Source organism: Enhydra lutris, unplaced genomic scaffold (genome assembly GCF_002288905.1).
Source record: "Enhydra lutris kenyoni isolate GAN:26980312 unplaced genomic scaffold, ASM228890v2 scaffoldscaffold48, whole genome shotgun sequence".
NCBI classification, from domain to species: domain Eukaryota; kingdom Metazoa; phylum Chordata; class Mammalia; order Carnivora; family Mustelidae; genus Enhydra; species Enhydra lutris.
Window position 1 is genome coordinate 156,877 of NW_019154132.1, and position 26,177 is coordinate 183,053.

The 26,177-nt window shown below is 41.5% G+C and overlaps 1 protein-coding gene across 2 annotated transcripts in view; it reads left to right on the plus strand.

The window, feature by feature from the left end:
- LOC111156695 (dual specificity phosphatase 22) overlaps window positions 1-26,177 on the plus strand; it is a 63,259-nt gene that overhangs the window by 33,561 nt on the left and 3,521 nt on the right. The window contains exons 4-7 of one of the 2 annotated variants that reach the window (XM_022517723.1): window positions 10,712-10,761; window positions 20,409-20,483; window positions 23,550-23,721; window positions 24,205-25,925. In XM_022517723.1, coding sequence (XP_022373431.1) covers window positions 10,712-10,761; window positions 20,409-20,483; window positions 23,550-23,721; window positions 24,205-24,387 — 480 coding nt within the window. In that variant the 3' untranslated portion in view covers window positions 24,388-25,925. Of the gene's footprint in view, window positions 1-10,711; window positions 10,762-20,408; window positions 20,484-23,549; window positions 23,722-24,204; window positions 25,926-26,177 lie in introns of those variants that run through there. The other variant, XM_022517724.1, reaches the window with a different exon arrangement.

The following is a 26,177-nucleotide window of genomic DNA, read 5'->3' on the forward strand; positions in this document are numbered from 1 at the left end:
GCCATAGAAGATGTGTGGAAGTTGGCTGATTATAGAGTGGAGAAGGTGGTCAGCGTGGTGGGGTAAGGGTGGGGCCATATTCAGTTCTCTTTTTGGCTAAATTAGGAGGTATTCCTTCAGATTCAGCAGATATTTACTTACCTTGTAGTAAGGATTGGGAATAAAATACAAAGAGAAGTAATATGGGGCTTAGTGTTCAGAAGAGACAGGCACAGAAATCCCCTTAGGGGCACCCCAGGGCACAGAAGGGCTGGAGAGAAGGAGCTCTGGTGCAGATACAATGCAGTTTGGCCATTCTTTGGCTGTCGACCCTTAACATGGCACCCTTCCGGTGCCATGAGCACTGGAAGGGGGAGAGTGATATAGCAGCAAAATCTGGAAAGCTTTAATAGGGGCCTAGTTTTGCTAAGGAGTTTAAAAGTGAAGAGCAGCTTAGTGTGGAAGAAACAACCAAAGTCAGTATCCCAAGGGAAATATGTTTGTAGTTGCAGGTTAGGACAGCACAACATGTGGCTGGCAGCCCGTGGGAAATCTGAGCATCATGATGGTAGTGGCAGAGGACATGTAGCCCAAGAGGACTGAACAGGTTTCAGGCTTCTTAGGTGAAGGGCCTTTGAGTCTGCAGTCAAGAGTTGGAATGAGAAGTTATATGTGGTTGGTTGGTTTGTTGGTTAAGACCTAAAGCAGGGTACAATGGCTCTGTAGGTGCTGTTGTTTTTAGCCATAAGAAAAAGAATGATTTAAATGTAGCGTGGTTTACTGAAGACTGGTTTAAGCAAATTTGCCATTTTCAGGTGCTCCTAATACTTCATTGCTGGTAGGCATTGCAGGTGGACCTTGTGCCTGCCACAGCTGCAAGGGAAGTGATCCAAACTGACTAAAGCAGTGGCACCTAGCTAGTGTCATCATCTCAGCACAGGCTAAGTGGACACGTCGTGCCTGTACTGCTCTTTGAAGTGTTTCCCCCTCTCTGTGGTCTGACTCCTGACATGTTTTGTAGACCTTTGTGTGTGTCCTGGGGCAGAGGATGCTGTCAAGCCCTGGGTTTGAATTGAGAAATTATTTCTCCTTTCAGTTATCACCACAATTAGTACAGATGTTGAGTTTCAACATTCAGTACTGAGCAGTGGCATTTTCAACTAGCTCTAATCTGCTTTTCTAATGGGAAAACAAACGAAATGCATGGTCAAAGTTTGAGCTAGTCGAGCCATACCTGCATACAGCACTAGTGAGGGAAAAGAAGTAGATGCACCTAAAATCTGAATTAGAGCCTCCTTCTCTTGAGGACCAATATGGACATGCTTGTTTGCTTCTCAGATTTTTCCCCAATTAAAGGGAGATAATTCATAAGATTCCCTTGGTGAAGAGCACAGCCAGCTGCCAAAGAAGGAAGAGAACATGTGGAAAAGCTGCCTTTGGATTGTCCTCTTATCCTTTAAATGGTTGCAAAGAGATAGTTTTTCTGATATTGTGTGATCATGGAGAAGGCATCTCAGACAAACATAGCTGAGCCCAGACCTTGAAGTGAGCCTTCTGGTTATGGAAACTATTCCTAAGCACAATATTACAGAGATCGTTTCAGAGTGTACTGGTTTTTAAAGCAGTTGGGGCTTAACAGTGGTGGAACTGGTCCAAAAGGACTTTACCTTACATTAATGAAATACCTTGTCAAGGAGACCAGCCCCACAGCACCCAAGCAGATAGCAATTCCAAATCTACTGTAAATGGTTAATTTAAACTGCATTATAGAATGCTCTGATACTATGCCCTAAAGAACAAAAATGATCTTGTAGCTAACAAAGTCAAAATAACATTTCCAAGTATTTGGGGTTTTTTTAAGTGTTCCTTTAAACTGAGGCTAGCCACCTTTTCTCATGGAAACCTCTCTTGCTGCTGCTCCTGCATGTGTGGTGGCATTGTGGTTGAATAGCCTCAACCAGTCATCTTGAGGTCCTAATGACCCCAGTGAGGGAAGGATCTCTGGCCTCCTTGGTAGCCAGTGCTCACTCACTCCTTGCGAGTCCTACTCAGGCTCTAATGAAGGTGGCCTGGGACTTCCTTCTATGACCAGTGCAAGAGGATGCAGCTGTCAAAATAAAAATAGACCATCAGATTGCTTTCAGTGGCAGCTGTGGGGGAGGGAAGATTTGGTGAAGTGCTGCCCTTTCAAAGGAATGAAAGCCCCCAAAGGAAGTCTGTGGAATGTTGACCAGCCAATCCTTAAAACAGAGCAAGGAAGATGCCCCCCCCCCCAATTATGTTTGGGAAATAGACAAAAATAAGCAGAGAGGCAGGCAGACAGAGGGGGGAAACAGGCTCCCCGTTGAACAGAGAGCCCAATGTGGGGCTCAATCCCAGGACCCTGGGATCATGACCTGAGCCGAAGGCAGAGGCTTTAATCCACTGAGCCACCCAGGCGCCCTTTTTTTTAAAATCAAGGGACAGATAGTAAATATTTTGAGCTTTGTGGGTCCTAAGTTTCCTGTGACAGTACACTGCTCTCTCCTCTACATGAAAGGAGCGTTAGACAATACATAGATGAACAGGTGTGACTGTGTCCCAGTAAACATGGGCCTTTTTGCCAACCATGCTGGCATCTTCCAGGAGTCTGTGTGCCAGCCATGTGGGGTGGTGTCAGGGCATTTAGAACAGGGAGCCGGAGCCAGCCTGAGGTGGAGGGAGATGATGTCAGGGAAAGCTCTGTGGGTAGGGCTGATGGGTTACATCAGGTGTGGTTCCACTAAGGGAGTGCCCCTGGGAGGAGTCCTGAAAGAGAAGGGTATTCCAGAGGAAACAAACACGGGGGAGAAGAAGAGATCCTGGGGAGGAGTGGGCAGGAAAGTACAGAACATTTGGAGAGATTCTCAGGCAGCCAGGTACCTGGAGTTTGGTGAGTTGGTGGAGGTGAGCTTGGGAGGTGAGTTGTAGACAAGTGCTGAAGGATTTTGAAGAGGATCTTTACTTTGCAGACAGGATGAATCCACTGATATGTTTTAGCAGCTGAGGCAAATTTACCTTTATATCTTTAACAAGTGGTAGCTTGTGATTCTGAAGTAGCTACTGCTGATTTCTCCTGATTTCCAAGCATCAGTTTTCAATCATGGTAATTTTTTTGGTATGGTCATTTATCATTAACATTCATTAAGTAATATTGTAGAATTACTTGGTTTGGAGAAATTGCTGAAATTGGCCCTGTTTTCATGAGCCACACTGGATACATCAAGGGTGCCAGACACAACTGAAATCACAGAAGAGGGCTTTCAGTGGTAGGTTGGAGCTGGCATGAATCTCCCTCACCACCTTCCTATAACCCACCCATGCTGGCTCAAGGAAATTCAGTGTGCTGACCATGCCTGCTTTAGCCTTTCATTGAAATAACTTGAGCAAAAATAAGCATTTGGGTCCTCATCTGTTGATCTGACAAGTCAAATGTATGTCGTTTTTTGACTAACCTGAAAGAAGCCAACAGGTGTTGGAGGTTTCTCATTTGCATTTTTTCTCACAAAATCAAACCAAAGGCTAAATCTTGTCTCTCCACTCTGACCTTCCCACCCCTCCCCACCCCATCAAGTACCACAGAGTTCTTGGAAGTTGTTATTTGTAGTAGTGTTTCCTAAATTTAGCTGGTGCAGGAAGAATCAGTGGCAAATGGGTGCCTGAAGAAAATGCATCTTCAGTTTAGAGCCTAGACTCAGAACATGTGTTACGTAGCACAACTCAAGGACTGTATTTATCTTCTGTGGTGATTTTCTACAGTAATTCCTATGAGATTTCTATTATAGTACAAACAAAAAAGGAGATTATCAAGAATCTTACCCCCTAGACCTTACCTGGTTTGGTTTGGTTTTGTTTTAGATCTTATTTATTTGAGAGAGAGAGAGAGTTTGAGAGAATGGGTGGGATGAGGGACAGAAGAAGCAGATTTCCCTTGGAGAGGGAGCCTGACTCAGGACTCAACCCCAGGACCTCAGGATCATGACCTTAGCTGAAGGCAGATGCTTAACAACTGAGCCATCCAGGAGCCCTGTTTTTGTTTTTTGTTTTTTGCTTTTATGCCTGCTTCCAGTTCTTAGTCCACAGACATACAAAAGTTTTTCCAGAAGTAATCTTTCTACAGGTAAAATTTTGTATTCTACTTTTTCCCTTTAAAAAATGTTACTGGCTATGTGAAAGTTCTTAAATTGAGGAGAAATAATGATCAAACTCCATGGGCCAGGTACCGGCTTCAGCATCTATGTACATGGCATCCATATACATAGCCTAGGTGGAGATCTTTCTGTGCTTTCTCTGGAGTAAGATATTCCATGAAATGTAAGGCTGTCAAACCTGGCAGGTACATCTGAGCAATTTCAAGTCAGCAGTTGCCATCTCTTGGTCTATGACCTTCAGGAGTGTGGCTAGACTAATTTTTTCAGATTACCTGCCTTTAGGTTTATATAAAAATGCAGAAGTGGGGTGCCTGGGTGGCTCAGTGGGTTAAAGCCTCTGCCTTTGGCTTAGGTCATGATCCCAGGGTCCTGGGATGGAGCCCTGCATTGGGCTCTCTGCTCAGCAGGGAGCCTGCTTTCCCCCCTATCTCTCTCTGCCTGCCTTTCCGCCTACTTGTGATCTCTGTCAAAAAAAAAAAAAAAAAAAAAGTGTAGAAGTAGTCAAATTCATAGAGATAGAAAGTAGAATTGGGGGTTACAGGGGATGGGGAGAAGGGTTAATGGGAGTTAGTGTTTAATGGGTTCAGAGTTTCCATCTGGGAAGATGAGTTCTAGAGATGAGTGGTGGTGATGAGGATGTGACTATACATGATGCAACTGAGCTGTGTATTTAATAATGGTTAAAATGGTAAATTTTATGTGATGTATATTTTACTACAATAAAAAGTACAGAATGATTGTCTCAAGTGGGAGAGACTTTTGTTTTTTATAGTGGTGTATAAACTGTGGCCTTGCTTCTGATCAAACTTAATTCTTTTTTAATTTTGTTTCTTTTTTGGAGTCAGATTTTTGGATAATTTGGGAATTAGTTCTAAGTGGGGTCCCCAGCTTACTTTGCTTAATTCATTAATGGGCATTAGATTATCAGTGTTAATAGATTTCCATCTGTAGGAATTGCAGAGCCCACTTCAGCGTGCCACTCTGTTACTTCATAAATGTGACTGTCAAAGAAAAAATGTCATCTCTTTCAGAAGACTCCTCCTTTGTACACCCATATTGCTATTGGTATTTGGATGGGATCAGATGAGAAACCAAGATCCAAGATCAAGTCACTTTTATTAGCAGCTAAAATAACTTTTCCATCACATGGATTTCCTGATTCTGGCCTCTTAGTAACTCTATCTCCTACTCATGTTTCCTCTTAGGTTGTGAATAAGTCCTTGCAGAAACTGATTTTATTAGTTTTCCTGAGAGAGAGAAAACAGATTCTGAAGGCCTTGATCTTTCTTTTCTTTAGAAAAGTAGAATGTCAGCTAGCTTCTCCAGAAGCCTCTTACTTATGTTTCAGAAAGAAAAGATCAGTGAATTTTAGAAATTGTACTTGAAACAAGCGAGAGTTTGATCTTTTTACTAGTCCTGAAATCAGAATCTTGCCCATTTCTCAAGTACTTGACGATGTATCGTTTTAAGTGTAATCTTTAGTTTCAGCCCCAAAGAAAGGCAAAAACCTTACTTTTGGTGGTTACTATGCTTGTTGAAACAGAAAACAGAAAAATATTAGAACTTTTGAGAATAAGGACTTAGAAAGCCTTAAACTTTGTGCAAGAAGAATCTCTGAAATACTTTCTAACTTTCTTTTCAATCAATTGATATTTGTTGTCTCTTTCAAAACCTAACCTAAAAACTTCACCCCCCAAAATTTCTTTGGATGATCCCATTGAAATCTAACTTCTTTCTGGTATTTTCCTAATGTCTTTCCACACTATGTAATACTAACTGATGTGTTGCCTGTTATTATGAATATTCAGTGTATATGTGGTCAGTGTAAATATGAGCCTTTTTCTTAATTCTTTGCCTTTTCTTCCTTCTGGTCCTCACCTTATCAGTATTAATAGCATTCTCAGGATGTTATAGGCCATTTAAAATGCTATGTAGTCAGAAGAAATTATCTGCTCATTCTTTGTCCCTCCTAGAAATCAAGACAGTCTTAAAGCATAGACTGAGCCCTTTCCCTTAGCTAAACTGGTTTTTGTATTCTTTGGCTAGCTGCCTAAATTGAAAATCTGTAACTTGACACTTACTAGCTCCATGAAGTTTAATATTAATTGGCTTTCCACCAATCACTGTTTTGGAACATCATGAAAAGTACTAAATTCTTATCTATGTAATAATTTTCTTTCAAAGAAGATAATTTTAGTTTTAATGTTGGGTTTTTGTTTGTTTGTTTGTTTTTTAGTTTAAGAGGTAATATGTAGGAGCAAATATCACATAGCAAATCCTGTAGGAATGGAAACATTGCTGTTATTTTTTTAATTTCAGTGTAGTTAACATACAGTGTTATATTAGTTTCAGCTGTACAATATAGTGATTCAAGGATTCTGTACATTACTCAGTGCTTATCATGATAAATGTGCTCTTAATCCCCTTCACCTATTTCACTCATCTCCACATCCACCTCCCCTCTGTTATTTTTATTACTTATGATTTTCAGATTATTCTAGAATTTTGTCCTAGAATAAGATCTGTTACTTTTTTGCTTCATTTGTCATGTTTTCCATAATTTAGCTAAACACATCCTGCCCCATATCTCTATCTCTAAAAACCTCAATATGAGAAAATGATTTTTCGGGGGGGGGGGAGGGGATTCCATTAATACTAGGACAATTTTAAGTCTCTCCAGCTTGTAGCATTGAGGTCCTTAATGCTGTCAGCACTCTTGCTGCTTTCTGAATTAGTAATTAACTGCCATGAATTGTACACATGTGCAGGCATCTGAAGACTTTTTTCAGGTACTGTATTGTTCTGCAGTCTGTGGCCTGCAAGAAAGATACTTTTCGTGCTTTGTTAATGACTAAGCCAAGATAAATAGATGTTCTTGGGCAGTGAGCAGCTGAACCTCTTTGACAGTTTTGACTCCTTTCTTTACTGTATTTGCATAGTTTGTTCCCTTCTTATTGTAGATCACGGTGAGCTGATTCTTAACCAAGTTCTGGCGGTATGGACAGGCAGGAGGCTGGTGTCTGGAGCATGTGCCTGCAGTGTGCCCTTCCTATGTCATGGCTGAAAGTTCAGCTCTCTTATTTTTATGGTCCCCAGGCATGGGCACTTTATGATAGTTTTCTTCCTGTGTACTATTCCTGTAGTGTGATCTTCATGTTAATTGGTTTTCACCTTGTTCAACAGATATTTAGTGTTTACTATGTGGCAAGGAAGGTTCTTGTTGTTGTTCTACTTTTGACAGAACATGATCTTATGTTTTCTATTTTCTCTGTCCTTCCTTAACAGTAGGGGATCCCCAAACTTGTGGCTGAGAGCTACTTTGTTCCTCCTTAGAAGCTTCACAGATGGGAAGCTGTAGCTGCCACATGCCCATCCCAGCTAGTGAGGGTAAGGGGCCCAGCATGGCTGAAAGTTGCCTCCTCATCAATCTGTGGGCTTGAAGGGAGGGATACCCTTTGCCATCTTCCTGCATCTTACTCCTGCCGTATGGGGCCAGCAGCCTTTTCTTTTTCTCATCAGGCACCAAAAAGGGGAATGGGACCCCACTCAGGGAACACCTGAAGGAAGTGAGGTGCTTTCCAATCACACTGCCATTGGAATTTATGGTGAATGCTCTTAATAAGCTAAGAGCTATTTAGCCTCCTCTTCTGGCCCATTCTCTTCCTTTCCTTCTTTTTTATTTTTTTTTTTTCTTTCCTCTCATCGTATGGCCTGGGGTGATTTTAGATTCTGTTAGGATTAAGTGGCTGTCCATCAGCATGTGTGACAGGCAAGCATTTTTATCCTATGTTGGAGGGGCTCCACCTCAGCATTCTTGATTGATTTAAGTTACCCAGGTGACAGTCACAATGGTAGGGAGGGTGGAAACCTGAGAATCCTTCCCATCCCTCTGGAAGTTCTGGTCTGAATTGGAGGAAGTGTGTGGGAGGAAAGAATTTCATAAGCTTCTGGACCTGATCCATGGCCAACTCTCACTTAAAAGTAAAAGAAAAAAAGTAAATGAGTCATTCCAGTGACAGATTTATGAAATGATCAGTATGTGTATCTATACCAATAAGCTTGTTTGGCCCTGATGAAGGGAAGTAGTGAAATTACTTTTTTTTTTTTTACAGTATCATTTCCTTTTCCATTTTCTTTCCTTTTAAATCACTGCTTTAATACCTCTCTGGGTTTGGAGGTGCTTTAGAACTTCAGACAACTGCCTTGTTATTTCCAACAGAGCCCAGTGCCCAGAGTCCAGGAAAAAATGAGGACAGACAGAAGGAGGCAATTAGGGATGACAAAGTGAAGGTTGAATGCGGGAGGAGCATAGTCTGGCAGCTTATCCTTAAACTTTACCCTTGACATGTTCAAACCTGTTAGGTCTCATGTAAAGTATTCTCACATGGAGAAGCAGTAGTAAAACTCATCTTCAAGAGTTTGTTGGAAGATGTAATGATTGACCCAGAGCTGGGGAAAAAAAATGTATGTGTATATGAATTAAGCAGGAAAAATGTTTTGTTTTTTTTTTTTCTGACCTCTCCTAATACTAGGAGAATTTTATCTTTTAGGTTTTAGTGGGAGAATTTATCTTTTAGGTTTTAGTGGGAGACAACTGGTTTAAGCAGGAAGGTGTTTGTTAAGAGATAGTTGAGAGCTTATGTTCTCAGAAGAGCTGGAGAAACAGACTTTCAGCTGAAGTTAAAGGAACAACACTCAGACCACATCACACAACTGGTGAGATCTGCTGCCACGTCTGCCCCCAGAACCACCTGCTTCTACTGCCACCTGCACCTGCCAAGCAGGTGCTCTTTACCCATCTGACTTGTCCCATGTCCTGTTTCCAAATCCACCTCAAGTAGGTGTGTCATATGATGAAACCAGGTCCTGAGTCTACACCCTAATAGCAAAGGAGATTGAGAAATGTAGTTTACATGGATTCTGTATTGGAAAAGTAGAATTCACAATGTCTTGAAGTATCAAAGTGTGGAGGTCTAGAAGAGTTTGGGGCAACCACAAATTTGGATGTTCCTTACTAGACTACATTAGTAAATACACCACAGAAATGCCTCATATGAATTAGCAATAAAATTTTAATGATCAACTGCAAAAAAATTCAAATAATTCTAAAAGACAAGTTATTTTATGACTTTATTTGCTGAGGTACTTGTGGTAGTCTATATATTTCTATATGTTTCTCCTTCATTAACTCTCTTAGATTGGTTAATTTTTAGTGTTTGATGTGTTTCTTCCCCTACTTATTTTTCATGACATGGTGGCAAGATCCTATGAGATTAGGCTATCAAAGGAGGAAGGGTTTAAAAATGGTTCCTCTAAGTTCTCACAGAACCATATTGTTTTGCAAAGATTGCTGAGATTTCTAGATTTTGTTTTTTACATGACATTGAAGACCTTTGGAACTATAAATCCCTCTGAAGAAGAAACAACCAGGTTTTTTAAAAATATATTTAATTAATTATCTAATTAATTAATTGATGTATTTATTTGAGATAGAGCATGAGCAGGGGGAGGGGCAGAGAGACAGCTAGACTCCTCCCTGCAGAGCAGGGAGCCCAATGTGGGGCTCAATCTGAGGACCCTGAGACCATGACCTGAGAAGTCAGACACTTAACTGACTGAGCACTCAGGTGCTCCAAACAACCAGGTTTTTAATAAAACTTAAATTTAGCATGGCTTTTTATAGCATGAATTTACACAGACATTTTTTTATAGATTTTTATGGAGACCTAAATGAAGTTCATTTTTTTGGTTTTCAAATTAGGCCATTCTTTTAAAAAAATGTGAGTTTGGTACACAAACTTTTACTCTTTTGAAAAACAAGCAAAATCAAAATAGAGATGCCTCGGTGGCTCAATCATTAAGCATATGCCATCAGCTCAGGTCATGATCCCAAGGTCCTGGGATCAAGTCCCACATTGCATTCCTTGCTCGGGCGGTGAGGAGCCTGCTTCTTCCTTTGCCTGCTCTGCCTGCCACTCCCCCTGCTGTACTTTGTCTCTCTCTCTCTCTCCCTCTATAACAAATAAATAAATAAAATCTTTAAAAAAATAAATCAAGATATTTTGAATGTGTAAATTCCCAATAATGTATCAGGGAAACTATAATTTTCCAATTACTAAAATTTGATGTAGAATACTCTGTAATATAACATTGTAATTTAGTCATCATGTTAAGGATTTTACTTAAAGTGCTTCCTTTTTGGTCACTTAGGATCTTAAATGAAATAGATTTTTTTAAAATGTTGAATATGTAAACAAGCATCTGAAATGATAGTTTTGAAACTTGTTGACACTTACTGGAAAGCACTCAATTATTTCACTTTTTTGATAAACCTTATATAAGCCTACAAACGGTTTGCAAGCCAGAGCATGAATATTCATATGCACGGTCAAGGAAATAACCAGGAACCTTAATTAAAAAGTTTCCCCTGGTTCCTTGGCAACAAAGGATGAGGGAAAAACTTCTCCTTTTTACTTTTTATTTTTTGATCTGAGTAAACAGTTCCTTTAACTAGTATTCTCCACTAAGTATCATCTTTTTATTTTATTTTTATTATTCTACAGGGGGTTAAATACCTGTGCATTCCAGCAGCGGATTCACCATCTCAGAACCTGTAAGTGGTTTTTTTCCTATATTTTTGGAGATATTAAAAATGAATAAAGACCAGTAAAGTCAAGCAAGTTAAGTGCCGTGACATCATCAGAGCCATGGGACTCTTGATGCCAAGCATAGAGGTCTGTGCTGCGAAGTTAGAGCCGTAGCGGGAGGCACACTGTTTGTTTACCAGTCCTTCAACTATATAACACTGACTGATGGGATATCTACAAGAAGAGGCTCATTTTTAGAAACGATGCCTCAAACCAAACTTTTAGCATGTTTATCCTCTCTCTAGAAGCAAAGGTTTAAAGAAGCTAATGGGTTTTGTCTAAGACAGCACCATCCAGTAGAAATAGACTATGAACCACAAATGTAAGCCATGCAGGTAATTTTAAATTTTCTAGGAGCCAAATTAAAGAGTAAAAAAGGAAAGGTGACAATAATTAGGTTGTGGTTAGGCTTCAGCAGAATGAGGGACAGCTCTTTGGAGACCCACAGCACTTCACAGCTTTAAACATTCACACTATTTGGTGTCTAAAAGTGACCTAGAAAGACCACGGTATGGAGTTAAGTTTTACTGAAGCATGGATTTGAACCTTGCAGGTTGAGGGACTGGAGCAGAATTGAAGTACTGAGCCATTCAGTGTATCTAGTAGACACCAGCCTCTGCTTCTCAGGCTGGCCTCATGCTTACATTGCATGTCACATACAACAACCCTGCTAGTATTACACATTACCGCATTTTATTAGGAAAGTTGTAAGCTAAGGTGGCGTTTGTAAATTTGGGAGTCTGCAGACCTATCAGGATTCATCCTTCACGATTCTTAAGCTCTATTGCTTACAAATCCTGCACATTGGAATTACATACCACATAATCTTCTGTTTAGTATCCCAATTGTCTAGCATCTCTAAAAGCTATTGAACACTGAAACATCAGCCAATCTTGATTTTTATTGCTGGACAGCAGATTTTTCACAGATTATACAATAATTTTGAGAGATCTTCCTGTTTGGGGGGAAGAAAAAACAAAAAACGTTGCCAGAGTCAGATCGATTGCTGTGGGGAAAGATGTGGGAAAGCAGGTGGGTAGGACAGGAGACAGGTGGTATAGAGTTAGACCAGGAAAGGTAGATTGGAAAGCAGGGACAGATAACATTCTATGCACGACTTGTTTTCACACTAACTCTGTATTTCACAGAAAAAGTCAATCTTTAAAATCGAGGATGGTGGAGGAAAGATTTTACTAGGATCACTAGGAAAACTGTAGCAGCCTACGTCTAGGAGAAGAAGCACCAGAGAACTTCCTTGGTTACTAGTCGTGTCAAGAAACAGAAGTGGTTGGAAGGGCATGGCGTATACGGAAGGAAGTGAGCCACTGCCTTTCTCTGGAGACCACAGCAATCTTCTGCCCATGTTTTGGTGGCTATTTTTAGAACAGTTGCTTTGCTCTTATCTCAAACTGAGATTCTAATGTACTGTGAACTTGTCAATACCTGATTGGCAATGACTCTTTGGAGGAATCAGATTGTAACACATTCTGGGCATTTGTTGTCAGAGAAGGTAGCCACCTGTACTCGATTGCCCCCAGGATTTTTCAGCTTTGCTAGGAGCCAAGCACTGGGCTTGATGTCCAGGACAATGACTGATGTATGAAATGAAGATTGAGCATTGAGCAGCCCTACACTATATAAACAAGTAAGCAGTAGACCTTGATGTTAGATATCTTACCTTTAAAACTAGTTGCATCTACCTTGACAAGTCATTTAAACCCATCTGAGCTTCAGTTCCCTCATTTGAAAAATTCCTGCCTTCAGGATTTTTGAAGACAGATCACATATCTATGAACTCTAAGCACTTTTGAAAATCAGAGTATACTTTTACTGTCTTCAGGGTGTGTAAATATATCTTGAGAGTTACAAAAGAAGATAGTTGAAATAACAATTTTTGGTGCTCAGGAGGCCCACTTCAGTGGAATATTTGAAAGATTTCTTTACATGGAAAGGCCAGAGTGACAGAAAATATTTCTCTGAGTTGCAGTGTCTCATGGGTCAGTTCAGATCTGGCAAAACCAGCCCAAACACAGTCACCTTGGGTCCAGAGGACCAGCCCATAAGATTTGAATTTGTTCTCTCCCATCCCAAATATGTGCAGAGGTCTTGTTAAGATGAGTGATTTCCCTTTTTAGCCCTTTCCTCACATCTTGGTGAAAGTGTAGTGTAGGATTCCAGTAGGTGGTTATTATAGCACCCAAGTGTGAAGCTAATGACAGAGAGAACTTGAGGAGAATGTGCCACTGCTGCTATTTTGAGTGAAGTCCTATAGCAGTACAACCTCTGATCCAGTTGGAAAATAAAGTCAAGGCCATAACTCATCGAAAGGCAGAAAAGCTGGCACTCTCTTGTTGGGAATTATGTTCATAGGCACTCATGTGATTCTTTGGAGAAACTTTTAGTTTTAATCCATTAGTAATAGCAAATTTATGCATTAAATAAGGATTTGGACACATCGATGTCCATGATTCTATAAATACTTCTTGCTCTACTGAAGTTACATGGGAATTGTGGAGTTAAGTTTGGAATATGAGTATACTTTGTATGTTAAGAGACAGCCTATGAAATAGCTTGAGTTTCTCTTTACTTGTTACAAATATTTTATTGGAAGCATAATGTGCCTTTTAACAGTGAGCATGCTTTCATGATATAATTAGACCATAGCCAGTGAAACACTTAATTCTGTTTATATGACCCACCTCACTGCAGGTAGCCTGAAGTAATTACTCAGCAAATATTAGGAACATATAGGCTAATGTGAACCTTTATTTTCTGTACAATTAACCAATGTAGGTGGTCAGGAGATAAATAATATTAATGCTCTGGTTAACAAAAACAGGAGAAATCATGTCTGTCATTTGGAAAATATGCCCTGGGTAACTCAGATGAGTAGAACTAGTAGTTCTTTAGTCTAGCCATTTTCAATTACGGATGCCTAGAATTCTTATATTTAATGACAAAATAAATTCTAGAAAACTGTATCCCTGTTTTAAACTTACAAACTTTTAAAATTATTTCTCACTTGGGATATAATTTAATACATATAATATATATTTAATATAATATCCTAAGTCTCTCCCCACAGATACTTACACCAACAGGAATTCTTCTTGCCAATTACGCTTAGTAAGAGGTTTGTGACCTTTTGAAACTAACTGCTTCACTTGGTATTCAGTGGCTGTAAACTGCCCAGAAAGGTCATTTTTCTGTCGTGGCTTTAATCCTCATAAACTCCCCCTCTGATCTTCCAGGAACTTAAAACACAGAAACCTGGTGGAGATAACATTAGTACATTAAAATTTTAGCTTAGTTCCCCCAACCACCTTGCCTTTCAAAGTCAGGAAATGTGAAAGTTCAAGTTCTCATAGTCATTATAACCCCACAGACCCAGGTTGGTATGTTTTGCATGATTTGTCACAATTAGAGGCATCCTTGAGTTTATATCAAATGCACAGGCCACATGTTCTCTGGCCGATGTGGCTAGAATTTCTCAGACTTTGAGAAATAGTTGCTTTTGCTTTCTCTCTGTAGTTTCTTATACAGGTCATTTTTAGCCTCGTTTCTCTCATCTGTAAAATACCTATCTAACACAATTTTTGTAGTATAAGGTAGATAAGTGAAAGTGTTTTTTATGAACTCTAAGCATTTTTAAAAATAAGATTATATTTGCTGTCTATCCAAGAAAGAAGTATTAATGTATTTTGAGAGTGAATTACTGAACTATTAATGTATTTTGAGAGTGAACTACTTGAGAGTGAACTAGTTGAGAGGGAATTACTGTAATTCACTCTGAAAATACATTAATACTTCTTTAATTAATGAATAAATAACTAATTTATCAATGAATAAAGAACTACTCATTCTTATATTAATATTTATTAAATTGGTATTTTGTATTTAGACATTGTTAAGGGAATAATTACTTTTTTTAAATCTTTTTTAATCTTCTTGAAGTCCAGGAAAGTTTGATCTGTGCTGTGGAGTTGGTAGCATTGCATCATTACAATAGAGCCTTTGTGACATTCAGTGGTTTGAGTATTGAGCAGGTCTCTAAATTTTTTGAGGTTTTTGTGGGGAGAAGAGGTATTAGCAATACAGTAAGCTTATATTTAAAGTATCAGTAAAACTTCCTTGCCTTATTCTACCTCCTTATCTTTTTGTGTATGTTTTGTTTAGTTTAGCTGATGTCTTCTGTACATCCAGTTCTCTCTTTCACTCATTTACAGTTGTTTTTGTTTTAATTATTAAAAAGCAACTTTGCAAGATCAAAGTGATGTGGGCCCTTAGAGTGCTGTGGTGGTCCTATTTCTAGACAGAAGCATACTTACCTGAGCATCTGTGTGCACACACACACATGCTCACCCGTGACCCCTGAGGACTTTGCAGCCCATAGAAATGAGAAATACTCAGAAAAGGCATATTGAGTTTTCCATAAGACTTGACTTTTTGAATTTAACTATTTTTTAGTCTTCCTTTTTTTTTTTAAAGATTTTATTTATTTATTTGACAGATAGAGATCACAAGTAGACAGAGAGGCAGGCAGAGAGAGAGGAGGAAGCAGGCTCCCCGCTGAGCAGAGAGCCCGATGGGGCTCGATCCCAGGACCCTGAGATCATGACCCGAGCCGAAGGCAGAGGCTTTAACCCACTGAGCCACCCAGGTGCCCCAACTATTTTTTAATCTTAAACTATGTCCTCCTTGTTTTTCTAGTGTTCAGCTACTCTTTGTGAAATTACATTATAGTAGGTGGTAAAGAGGGTTTTGTTTTGTTTTCAAAATGAACTTATGTGGCAAAATGAAAAGCATGATCATACCACATGTGTGTTTTAATTCTCCCCAGTTAAAAACAGTGTTTAAGTGCAGGACATATGAAATTTGGGACATCATTGATATATGAGTAGTTTGTGTGTGTTCAAAACTGCGTGCCGATAGAGCAGCTCTGCCATGTACTACTGTATAATGTTCCTTCCTGCTTGCTTCTGGGTGGGGTGAGAGCTTTACTGTGTTCCAGCTGGGCCCACACAGAGCCTGGGGGCCTGTGCTAATCCTGCCCCAGGAGAAACAGCTTTCTGATCCTAGCCCACCTTCCAGAGCACAGGTTCACTCACTCAGAACTTTCCACCGGCTTGCTTTTTGCTTTTTTGCTTTTTTTTTTTTTAAGCATTCTTTTTTCAGGAGGAAAAAAATAAAGAGTGCTTATCTTTCTTGTTTTCTCCTCCTTTGCTTTCATATACAACATACATGCACATATATGTTTGTGTGTACACATAAATACACACATGTGTATGTATGTGAGAAGGAGAAGTGTCCTGAGTCTCCATGGCTTTTGCTCTCAGTACAGCCTGCTCTGATACTGCTGGCTTTGGAGTAAGCCCAGCTACCATTCAAGGGGTATGATCAAGGGATCATGACCAGATCCCTTGGGCTACTGCTCAGATAAGCAGAGTCCTCAGCAGGAGAAGGCTGTCTCTGACCCCACAGTCTGCCTGTGGGCTGTCACAGGCTGTCTGTGATCTCACAGCCTCCATATCTCATAGTCTTGGAATAAGAACTAGTTGTCAGCCTCAAAAAATGAGCATCATGGGGTGTAGTTTTGCTAGATCCCATCCACCATCTGTTTTGTGCATCTCCGAAGGTCAGGGAAACCTGGCTGGTCCTGTCTCTTGACCTCCAGACAGAGAGAGGGGGGAGGCTCTTCAAGGGGAGGACAGCCAGCACAAACTGAGAAAGGGGGACAGTGGCAACTGCAGGGCTGAGTTTGCTGAGCCCCCACAGAGGAGGGTTCTCCTCTGAAGTGCCCTCTGCCCTACCCAAGGTGTTCTTTTCAGATTGCTGGCAGCAGCAAGCACTATGAGGTAAGTTTGTGACACATATAGGTGGATGAGCCCCACTCGCTTTCCTCCAACAGAACTTATACACATGTCTTTGTACGGAAGTGAGGGTACAAAATGAAGAGAAACAAAATGAAGAGCAAGAATAGGGAACCTATGTTCATTGTAACAGCCTGTGGTGGGATGGTGCTTAAGATGTGTGCTTCTGCTTCACATCGGAGAATTGGGCAACAAGAGCCAGAGTCGCGGGTATTTCCTGTGTGGAGGAGGGAGTTTAATGACCAGCGCTAGAGTTTATGTCATCAGCTTCCCTGGAAATAACCCCCGCTCCCTGCAACACACCAAAGCAGTAGTAAATGTTCCTGCCTCCTGGCTTTACTTGGAAAAAGCACTTCTAGGAATGTCTGCTTGGTGTGGCCTTGTGCCCAACTGTGTTTATGAGTCAAGTTTTGTGGTGGGGCTTTGAGCCATCTCTTCGGTGGCATCATTTACACTCCTGGGCTGGGCTGTGAGCTGTCCTCTCACAGATGTCTGCCCTGGGGTTCCACAGCCCTTGCGCCAACATGGTGGTGGGCAGGAGCCATCTATAGGTTTGTCCTAGACTTAAGGTTGGTGCACTTAGAACTGAAAGAGGAAAGGGCTGGCAAGGAGCAAAGTGGGGGCACCTCCTCATGACTTCCTTGGCCCTTCAGCTCTTTCACACACACTCTCTAGGCTCTGGCAGGTTTGCATGTTGCCCTACTGACCCCACTCCCACCCCACTGTCTTATCCTGAGAAAGGACAGGAAAGACTGACTTTTGAATCCAGATATACCCGATAGTATTTAAGACCTGGGTTTCATCGTGCATGTGGTTTGGTACATGCAGGAATAAAAGCCAGATAGAAGTAGTTGTTCCCACTCTCAGGTTTCAGTAAAGGGATTTGTTTGTTATCACTTTGCAAGATCTTGGTGAGTTCCACGGCACTGACCGTGTTCCCCTAAAACACGAAGTCCTACTCACTTCAAGGGCCCTGGTAACTTTCACGTTACTCGGGCCTTTGCACTGTGTTCTGGAGCAGTCTGTGGTTTGTTCACTACTCAGGCAGTTGTCATTCATTTCGAGATTTGTTTTTCCTCTTCTGGTTGCTGTGTTCTTCCCTACCCATCTTGTCTCAGATGCAGCTCTGCTCAACTAGAAAGAGACCCGTAAAGGACAGGCATGAGTATAGGCAGGCATGGAGAGGACTCTCAGAACCTTTGGCTCCCCCAGCATGGCCGACCTAGTGGACAAATGTGTACCCTCTAGGCCACTGCTAGACTGAAGTCAGGGATGAGCTTTGAGTTCTGGGCAGCCTGTCCTGGTACTGGGATCTGCAGTCAGACCCACCCTACCCTCTGGCATGTCTGGTATGTACAGTGACCAACAGAGGAGGACAGGCTGCGTTGTGTAAACCATGAAGCAGACGGCAGGTGGGCAGCCTGTAGCCACTCCTAGGCCAGATGAGTTGGCTCAATGTTTTTACTTTCTTTTATTTTTTATTTTTATTTTGTTAGTAGGCTCCACACTGAGGTGTGAAGTCCAATGTGGGGATTGAACTCACAACCCTGAGATCAACACCTGAGCTGAGATCAAGAGTCAGAAGCTTAACCAACTGGGCCACTCAGCTGCCACCTAGCTCAGTGTTTTTAAAACTGTTGAATTGGTTGCTGCTATCAGGTAGATTGTATTTGACTAAAGTAGCAGGGTGATGATGTTTTAAGTTACAGAGAAATTTACTTTAAGCCTTGACTAAGAAACGTGGTAGTGGGTGCTCCCAGGCCTGGCCATCAGTACCCTGAGGTCTTCCTTTGCATCCTGCTGCCTCTCCACCCCAGGGGCTTATCACCTGTGGTTACAGGGCAGCTGATGCAGCTATAAACATGACGCTTACTTCCAGTTTCCTAGCAGGAAAACTGGGGCAGAGATAGATAACTTTCATTAGGAAGAGAAAACTTTTCCAGTAGTCCCCACCCCACAACCTTTTCTTTACTTCTCCATGGCTGGAATTAGAGGGAAGGGGGACTATCCTGACAAACTTTGCTGCCCCAAATGAAATCAGCACAACTCAAGATGTCTGCTGCAGTTTCAATACTTAAAAATTGGAAGGCTTCACTGCAGACTATTTTTGCTTGAGAGACAAGCTCTAACAGCACCGAGCTTTCTTTCCTATCTCCAGTGGGCCAGGCTTCTGCCAGTCACATCACAGTGTCCCCATCCCTTCACCCCTCTGTGCATTCAGCTTCACTGCCTGGCTTCCAGCCTTCTGCCTTACAATCCTTTCTGAGATCTCTTTCAGTACTGAATTTCAGATTTCAGGAATTACAGCAGGAATCTTTTCTTGCCTGCTTTAGAGCAAGCCAGTGTTTGTGAGTATAGTTGCAATGCCTGGAGTCATTTTATAAGTGTATGTCTGGGAGCATTTGTGCCTGGGAAAGTTAGCGGAAGTGTGTCTTGTAATGTTCTCATAGTTAAAGATTTTAGCTAAGAGTCTGGGGTCCTTGGGTTCGATTCCCTAGGACTTTTGATCATGCCTTATGGCTGGTTATGGAATATGTATGTGTATGCATGTGCATTTATAGTTTCCTGTTTTGTCTCTCCACCTTAATCTAGCTGGACACCTCTACTTAGGTTGCTAAGTTTCTTCTGTATTTAATACCTGGCTGAGTTTGTTATGCCATACCTGAATTTCTCATTGTTACATTCATTTGTCCTGTTATCCTTCATGAAACAATAGACCTAGCTTGTGTGGTTGGAAAATAATTTTCAGTCTTCCATGAACCTCCCGCAGCTTTGCAGTGTTCAGTAAATAGTATTCAGTTGGTGTTTAAAAGAGGATGAATTTATACCATGGGCAACTTTAGGTGTTTTGCTGCTCTGTAAGTCAATCAAAGGCAGAAGACCTCCAAAAGCGTGTACTCTGTAGGTGCCCTTGGAGTGTTTATAATTAACCCACCAGTCAGTCCAGAACATGCTCTAAATGATGCTGGTACATGCATGCAGGAGAAAGAGTGTTAAAAAAGCTAAGAGTCAGAAGAAGTAAGGATCATGGTTTCATTGTCATAAAGGACTTCAGAGTTTGCAAAGCATTTTGACATATATCACCTTGTTCAACCCTATAAGACATTATTTCCACTTTATAACTGAAGTTAAGGGAAACTAAGTGACTCTCCCAAGGTCACACAGCCAGTAAGTGGCTGAGCAGGGATTGGAGCTCTTTTTTCCCTTTTCCTACAGCACTCTGACAACATGCTGACAGGATGTAACAAAGTCAAGGGAGACCAATATGGGAGAGTATTATTAGGTTTTTCAGATCATCAAAAGTAAACTACCTCTTAGCACTGGGGAGCCTGCAGGATACAGGCACCTTCTTCACCTGGATGGTATTGAATGTGCACAGCTGGTGTGTAGATCATCACTGTGGGGTCACTAGTATGCTCTTGAACATTCAGTGGCTCCAACCGACCCCTGGGCTAGGCAGAAACCACCCCCCACACATACCAGTCAGTGGCAACTCTGTGTTTCAGGGATTCCTTGCGGAGAAATTCTGAAAATCCCAGAAGATGGGCAGCCCTCCCCAGGTCCCAGCATTGTGTGTGACAGATTCTAAAGCTGAGGCAGCTCCAGCCCCAGACAGTGTGACCACGGTTTTGAAGCTGTGGGACTCTGAGACCTTTTCAAGAAACCTCAGGCGGATTTTTCTTTTCATCATATGTTGAGTAAAGTAGAGAGATGTCACTTCTCTCTTTTTTCTCCCCCCACAGGACAAGACATTTCAAAGAAAGTATTAAATTCATTCACGAGTGCCGCCTCAGGGGTGAGGGCTGTCTTGTACACTGGTATGTATGCCTCTGCCTAATCATAGCTTGGTATTTCTGCTCAGCCTGATTTCTCTCAAGGGTTTTTCTGTGTGTTTAGATTAGTTACTTCATCTCCTAATAGTTCTGTCTGCTCTCTGAATCTTGAATACACACTCCATCTGACCCCTGCCATTTGTTAGTCATCATTTGTTTTTGATGAAAGAGAACGCTATATTTTTTTTTTTTTTTTCATTTTCACTTAGGATTTTCATTTTCACAGTTAGGATTTCTGTAGGGTCTGTCAAGGCTACTGGACAGGAACCTCTTTTCTAGCTCATGTCCATTACTCCCTTAGAATAGCCTCCTATGGAGGGTACAGATTTTGTGGGATCATCCCTGAAACCTCAGTGCTCTTTCAAAACACTGTTTCTTTCTGGAGAGTTTTGATCACGTATTTAGCACGTGTTTAGCACTGCATGAGTGTAATACCAGAATGACCATTTCTTCTCCATTTACAGATGGGGGATTTTATATGTGTTTAGCTTAGTACTTTGCTTTGAAAAGATCTGAATAGACTCTTAGAATCAAACAGTTTATATACAGCTCTCCACCTGCATTCAGCTATACTTTGTATGGATATGAATACATATAAATGAGTACATACACACTGCAAAGAAAATTTTATAATACACGCAACCCAAGGACAATGCACACAAAGTTCTTAGCACTGTGCCTGGCTCATGGTAGGCTCTCAGTGGATGTTAGCTCTCATATTTTACTTTTTTTTTAATTTTTATTTTTTTATTTTTTTTTTTAAGATTTCATTTATTTATTTGAGAGAGAGAGATCACAAGTAAGCAGAGAGGCAGGCAGAGAGAGAGGGGGAAGCAGGCCCTCCGCTGAGCAGAGAGCCCAATGTAGGGCTCGATCCCAGGACCCTGAGATCATGACCTGAGCTGAAGGCAGTGGCTTAACCCACTGAGCCACTCAGGTACCCCTATTTGTTTTATTTTTAAGTGAAATATAGTTGGCATTACTTTCAGGTGTACAATATAGTGAATTGAAAATATGCATTATGAAATATTCATTACCGCTAGTACTCATACTCATCTACATAACTGTTATGTCAAAGGAACCAGCAGCCAACATTCTGGAGCCAGAACTCTGCTGTTTATCAAAGTGCAGGCTGAGCATGTTTCCTCTCTATATTGAGTCAGACTCCATATTGAATATTACTCAACCATTAAAAAAAGAGAGAGAGAGAGATCTTGCCATTTACAGCAACATAGCAACATGGCTAGACTGAGAGGTATTATGCTAAGTGAAATCCATCAGAGAAAGCAAATTCCATATGATTTCACTTATATGTGGAATCTAAAAAACAAAACACATAAAAAAATCAAAAGGCAGAACCAGACCTATAAGTACAGAGAACAAACTGATAGTTGCCAGAGGGGAAGGGGGAAGAGGATGGGCAAAATGGGTGAAGGGTAGTGGGAGATGTAGGCTTCCAGTTATGGAATGAACAAGTCATAGGAATAAAGGTGTAGGGAATACAGTCAATGGTCTAACAGGGTTGGATAGTGACAGATGGCAGCTACAATTATGGTGAGCACGGCATAATGTAAACTTATAGAATCACTGTGTTGTACACCTGAAAGTATGTAACACATGTCGATTATACTCGGATATTTTAAAAGACAATATTATGTTGTGAAATAGATTTAAAAAAAAAAAAAAAAAAAGGCTTAACAGTCTTTTGAGTTTCCCCAGAGAAGTTGCTACTTTAGTGAAAGCTCTTTGGAAATGTAAAGTGATGTCTCCTGGGCTGGGTTGCAGCTGAAGTTGGTGACAGTTCTGTTATGACAGAAGAGATCCAGTGCATGATATCCAGAGGAGCCATTCATGAAAACTAATCTCTTCTAAGGGTCTGTAATCTATATTAGGAAAGCAGGGATAGTAGTTTGATTGCTTTAGAAAGAAATAGTTTGCTGGTTTTATGCAGTTCTTAAGATTGTGTGATTTACTTTTTTTTTTTTTTTACTTTAAAAAAGAGTAGGACATGTAACAAATTGTAGATTTTATTATGTTCATCTACATTGCTTTAAGGAATTTGAGGGGATGCAGTTGGAGCCATATAAGGGGAGGTCTATAATCCTGTCCCTGGGATTCTGTGGCTCCTGGTGAATTAGAGTCTCCAGGTTTGCAGCCAAAGAGGATGTATTTTTTAAAAGCTCTCTCAGTATTTCTGATATAAAAGCTTAAGGAAGAGCCACTATGTAAGAATGGTTATATTATTATTACTATTATCATCATCATTTGAATATGTGTAGCCCTGATATTCTAGGAATTTGTATTTCATATGGTTATATAAATCTAAGATAGGCCTTTCTAAAAATGAGAATTTTGCTAAACTTCCCCATCTTAAACCGTTGCTAGAACACTCTAAATCTGACGCAGCACAGCCTTCTGTGACCACCTTAATTTGCATATGCATTTAAAATTGGTCCCCTTACTCAGCCGGCTAGATATAATTAACCGTTATTGACCCCCACATCCCAGAGCACGTGGAATGTAACCACTCTTGTGCTCTGCTCAGTTATTTCAAGAAGAATACAAACTGTTTCATAAGAGCTTCTGTATTTAATGGGCTTTCAGTTATAGACCTAGCCTTCATTTATCTAAGAAAACCAGACCTAAAAAAAAAATGAAACCTTCTAAACTGTGCAGGTTGTAAATAGATTTATTGCATAGATCCCAGACCCTTCAAGTTCCCTCAACGTGCTTTAGTTAGTTATTTTTTCTGCCCAAGGAAATGGGGACTATCTGAAGAAGGGCTCAGGAGCATAGAGAATCATAAAACTGGTGCCAGAAGCGATAGTAGAAAAATCTGTAAAAAATTTAAAAAAAAAAAAAAAAGAGGCTAACACAGACACTGATGCCTATGTTTCTGAGTAATTTCATACTGGCTTGCTGTCCACTCATAATCCAAGGCAGGAAGACTTTCTAAAATGAGATCCACAGAATCCCCTGATCTCAATGAATCAAGAGATAGACTCATGGACTAAAACCCCTTGCCTCTGTGGGTTCTTTTGGCCCTTGCAGCCTGGCGGGCGTCTCCAGGAGTGTGACTCTGGTGATCGCATACATCATGACCGTCACCGACTTTGGCTGGGAGGATGCCCTGCACACTGTGCGTGCAGGGAGATCCTGTGCCAACCCCAACCTGGGCTTCCAGAGACAGCTCCAGGAGTTCGAGAAGCATGAAGTCCACCAGGTAACCATGCTCAAGGGACTTCGGTGATGTGAGCAGCATCCTCTGGGAAGATGCCTCAGTCTTTCTGTACACACCTAGGATCATGGAGGTTGGAGTTTGAAAGGCCCAGAGAGGACAAGAATGCCCCACCTGCATCCCAATTAAAGTCGTCACTGGCCCCTTGTTCACCAGTTGCAGCTGTGGGATGTTGTCTTTTACCATCTTCAGACCCCATATTAACGTCTGTTTATTTCTCTTTGGGCCAAGTGCCATTTTCTTGGTTTGGCTTGTTTTCGTGTCCTCAGGCTAAAACCTGGAAGAAGCAGTTATTTCTCTGGCTTGACACTGGCTGGCCAACCACAGACCTATGATTGCCCAACACCCATTTATTCGTTGTTTACATGTGACAAAATCTGTACCATTAAGTAACAGGCATAATCTGTGTAGATGCAGGGGTGTGTGTGTGTGTGTGTGACATTTTGGTTATGTTTTCAACTTCTCCAGTACCGGCAGTGGCTGAAGGAAGAATATGGAGAGAGCCCTTTGCGGGATGCAGAAGAAGCCAAAAACATTCTGGGTAAATATAAAGAGCAAGGGCGTGTGGAGTCCCAGCCTGGTACAAGGCGGTGGAGCAGCTTTCAGACCCTGCCTCCTTTGGCCTACAGCAACTATACGACGGAGACCTAGTAACTGAGTGATCTGGTGCCTACCTTTCCATCCCTTGTCTTCAGTGCATTTCTGCTGGGTGCCCGGGTGTGCTGGCTGCCCCCATGGAGGACAGGAAAGGGAGGGTGGCAAAGGTGGATCCAGGTTCCCTCTCCATGAATCCACCAGCCCTGCCCCAGGCCCCTTCATCCTGCCCACTCCTGCCCTGCCTGAGTTTGGAGAGTCTGCTTGACTGCCCCGCACCATCTCATGCATGCGCCTGTGTGCAGGCAAGTGAGCGTGTGTGCCCATGCGGGTGGGCGTGTGAACTCCAAATGTTCATATTGCTGGAACAGTCACAGAATCCATGATGCCAGGCTTGGTGTCACCACCTTTCCTTTTGTCCAAGACTCCACATGGAAATCATTTGAAGTTAGCATCTTAAAAGCTGTTCAGCCTAAACAAGCCTGTGGCTGGGAGCAGACCGAACCCAGAGTGGTCATGGTGAGGGCAGCAGGAAGCCAGACTCCCTCCTGAGGGTAGTTCCAGGGGCCCTGAAAGGTGTGTGGGGCTGTGCTCTGAACATTGCCTCAATCTTAATGAAAGTGCTCTAAGCTGTGATTCCTACCACCTCAAGACCCTCATCTCAACCCATAATGTCCCTGAGTTCTTCTTGGTGTAAGTTCTCAGTGGCACTGACCATATTTCAGTTCCATGGGAACCACACCACATCAGCCCAAGCTATATGCCCAGAGCTCTCTTCCATTCTCCTCTTGTCCAGCTTCACTTACTCTCAACCTCTTGTTTTCTTGCTGTTGTAATTCTGCAAGGGTGTCTTTGCAACATCTGCATGCATCTTCAGGAATTGGAAAGAAAGAGCATTTATTAGGCACTGTAGCAAGTTTGCATTTAAAAATACATTTTAAAACGCCTGCGTACTTATTAAGCACCGTCGTATATCCTGTGGATTTGATATTTGATCTCAGCTACCTCATTAAATGTTTTTTTGAAAAAGTATTTTTGTTATTATAATCAGCTCATTGTTGGAAATGTTTCGTCATGATTGCTTTTGAATCCAAAGGGCAAAAGCATCAGTATCATTGAGCTATTTAAAATTTCTACTTGAGCTCCAGTAATGCTTTCTGGTGGGTAAAATTCTACATTTAGGCCAAGCCCAACAGGGCTGGAGAGCATCTGCAGTTTGCAGCATGGAGCAACAGGATCCTGGAATTCTGTGAGCAATTTTGTGGTCCAGTCTTTTATGCCAGCTCAAATTGTTTAAGCACACAAAAATCACAAGAATGAAAAAGTTTACTTGCCTTCTCCCTAAAAAGATGTTGCAGCCCACTTTCTCCAAATCCCACCAACAACAGAGCCTCTGACTAAGAAGAGCAGCTTTCCCCATGCATATAAAGCATATGTCACAGGTGAGCTGCTTTGGGGACCAGGGGAAATTCTACTCACCCACAAAGGCCCCAGATATACACCAGGAAAGAGAAGCATGGCCATGGAATTTTCTACCTACAGCTGAAACAATTTGTCTATTAAGTACGTTTTTTTTTTTTTTTCTTGAACCAAAAAGAAATGTAAATATGGTCACAGAAAAAGTATTTAGGATATTGGGACGCCTGGGTGGCTCAGTTGGTTAAGCGGCTGCCTTCAGCTCAGGTCATGATCCCAGAGTCCTGGGATCGAGTCCCACATCGGGCTCCTTGCTCAGCAGGGAGCCTGCTTCTCCCTCTGCCTCTGCCTGCCACTCTATCTGCTTGTGCTCACTCTCGCTCTCTCTCTCTCTCTCTGACAAATAAATAAATAAAATCTTTTAAAAAAAA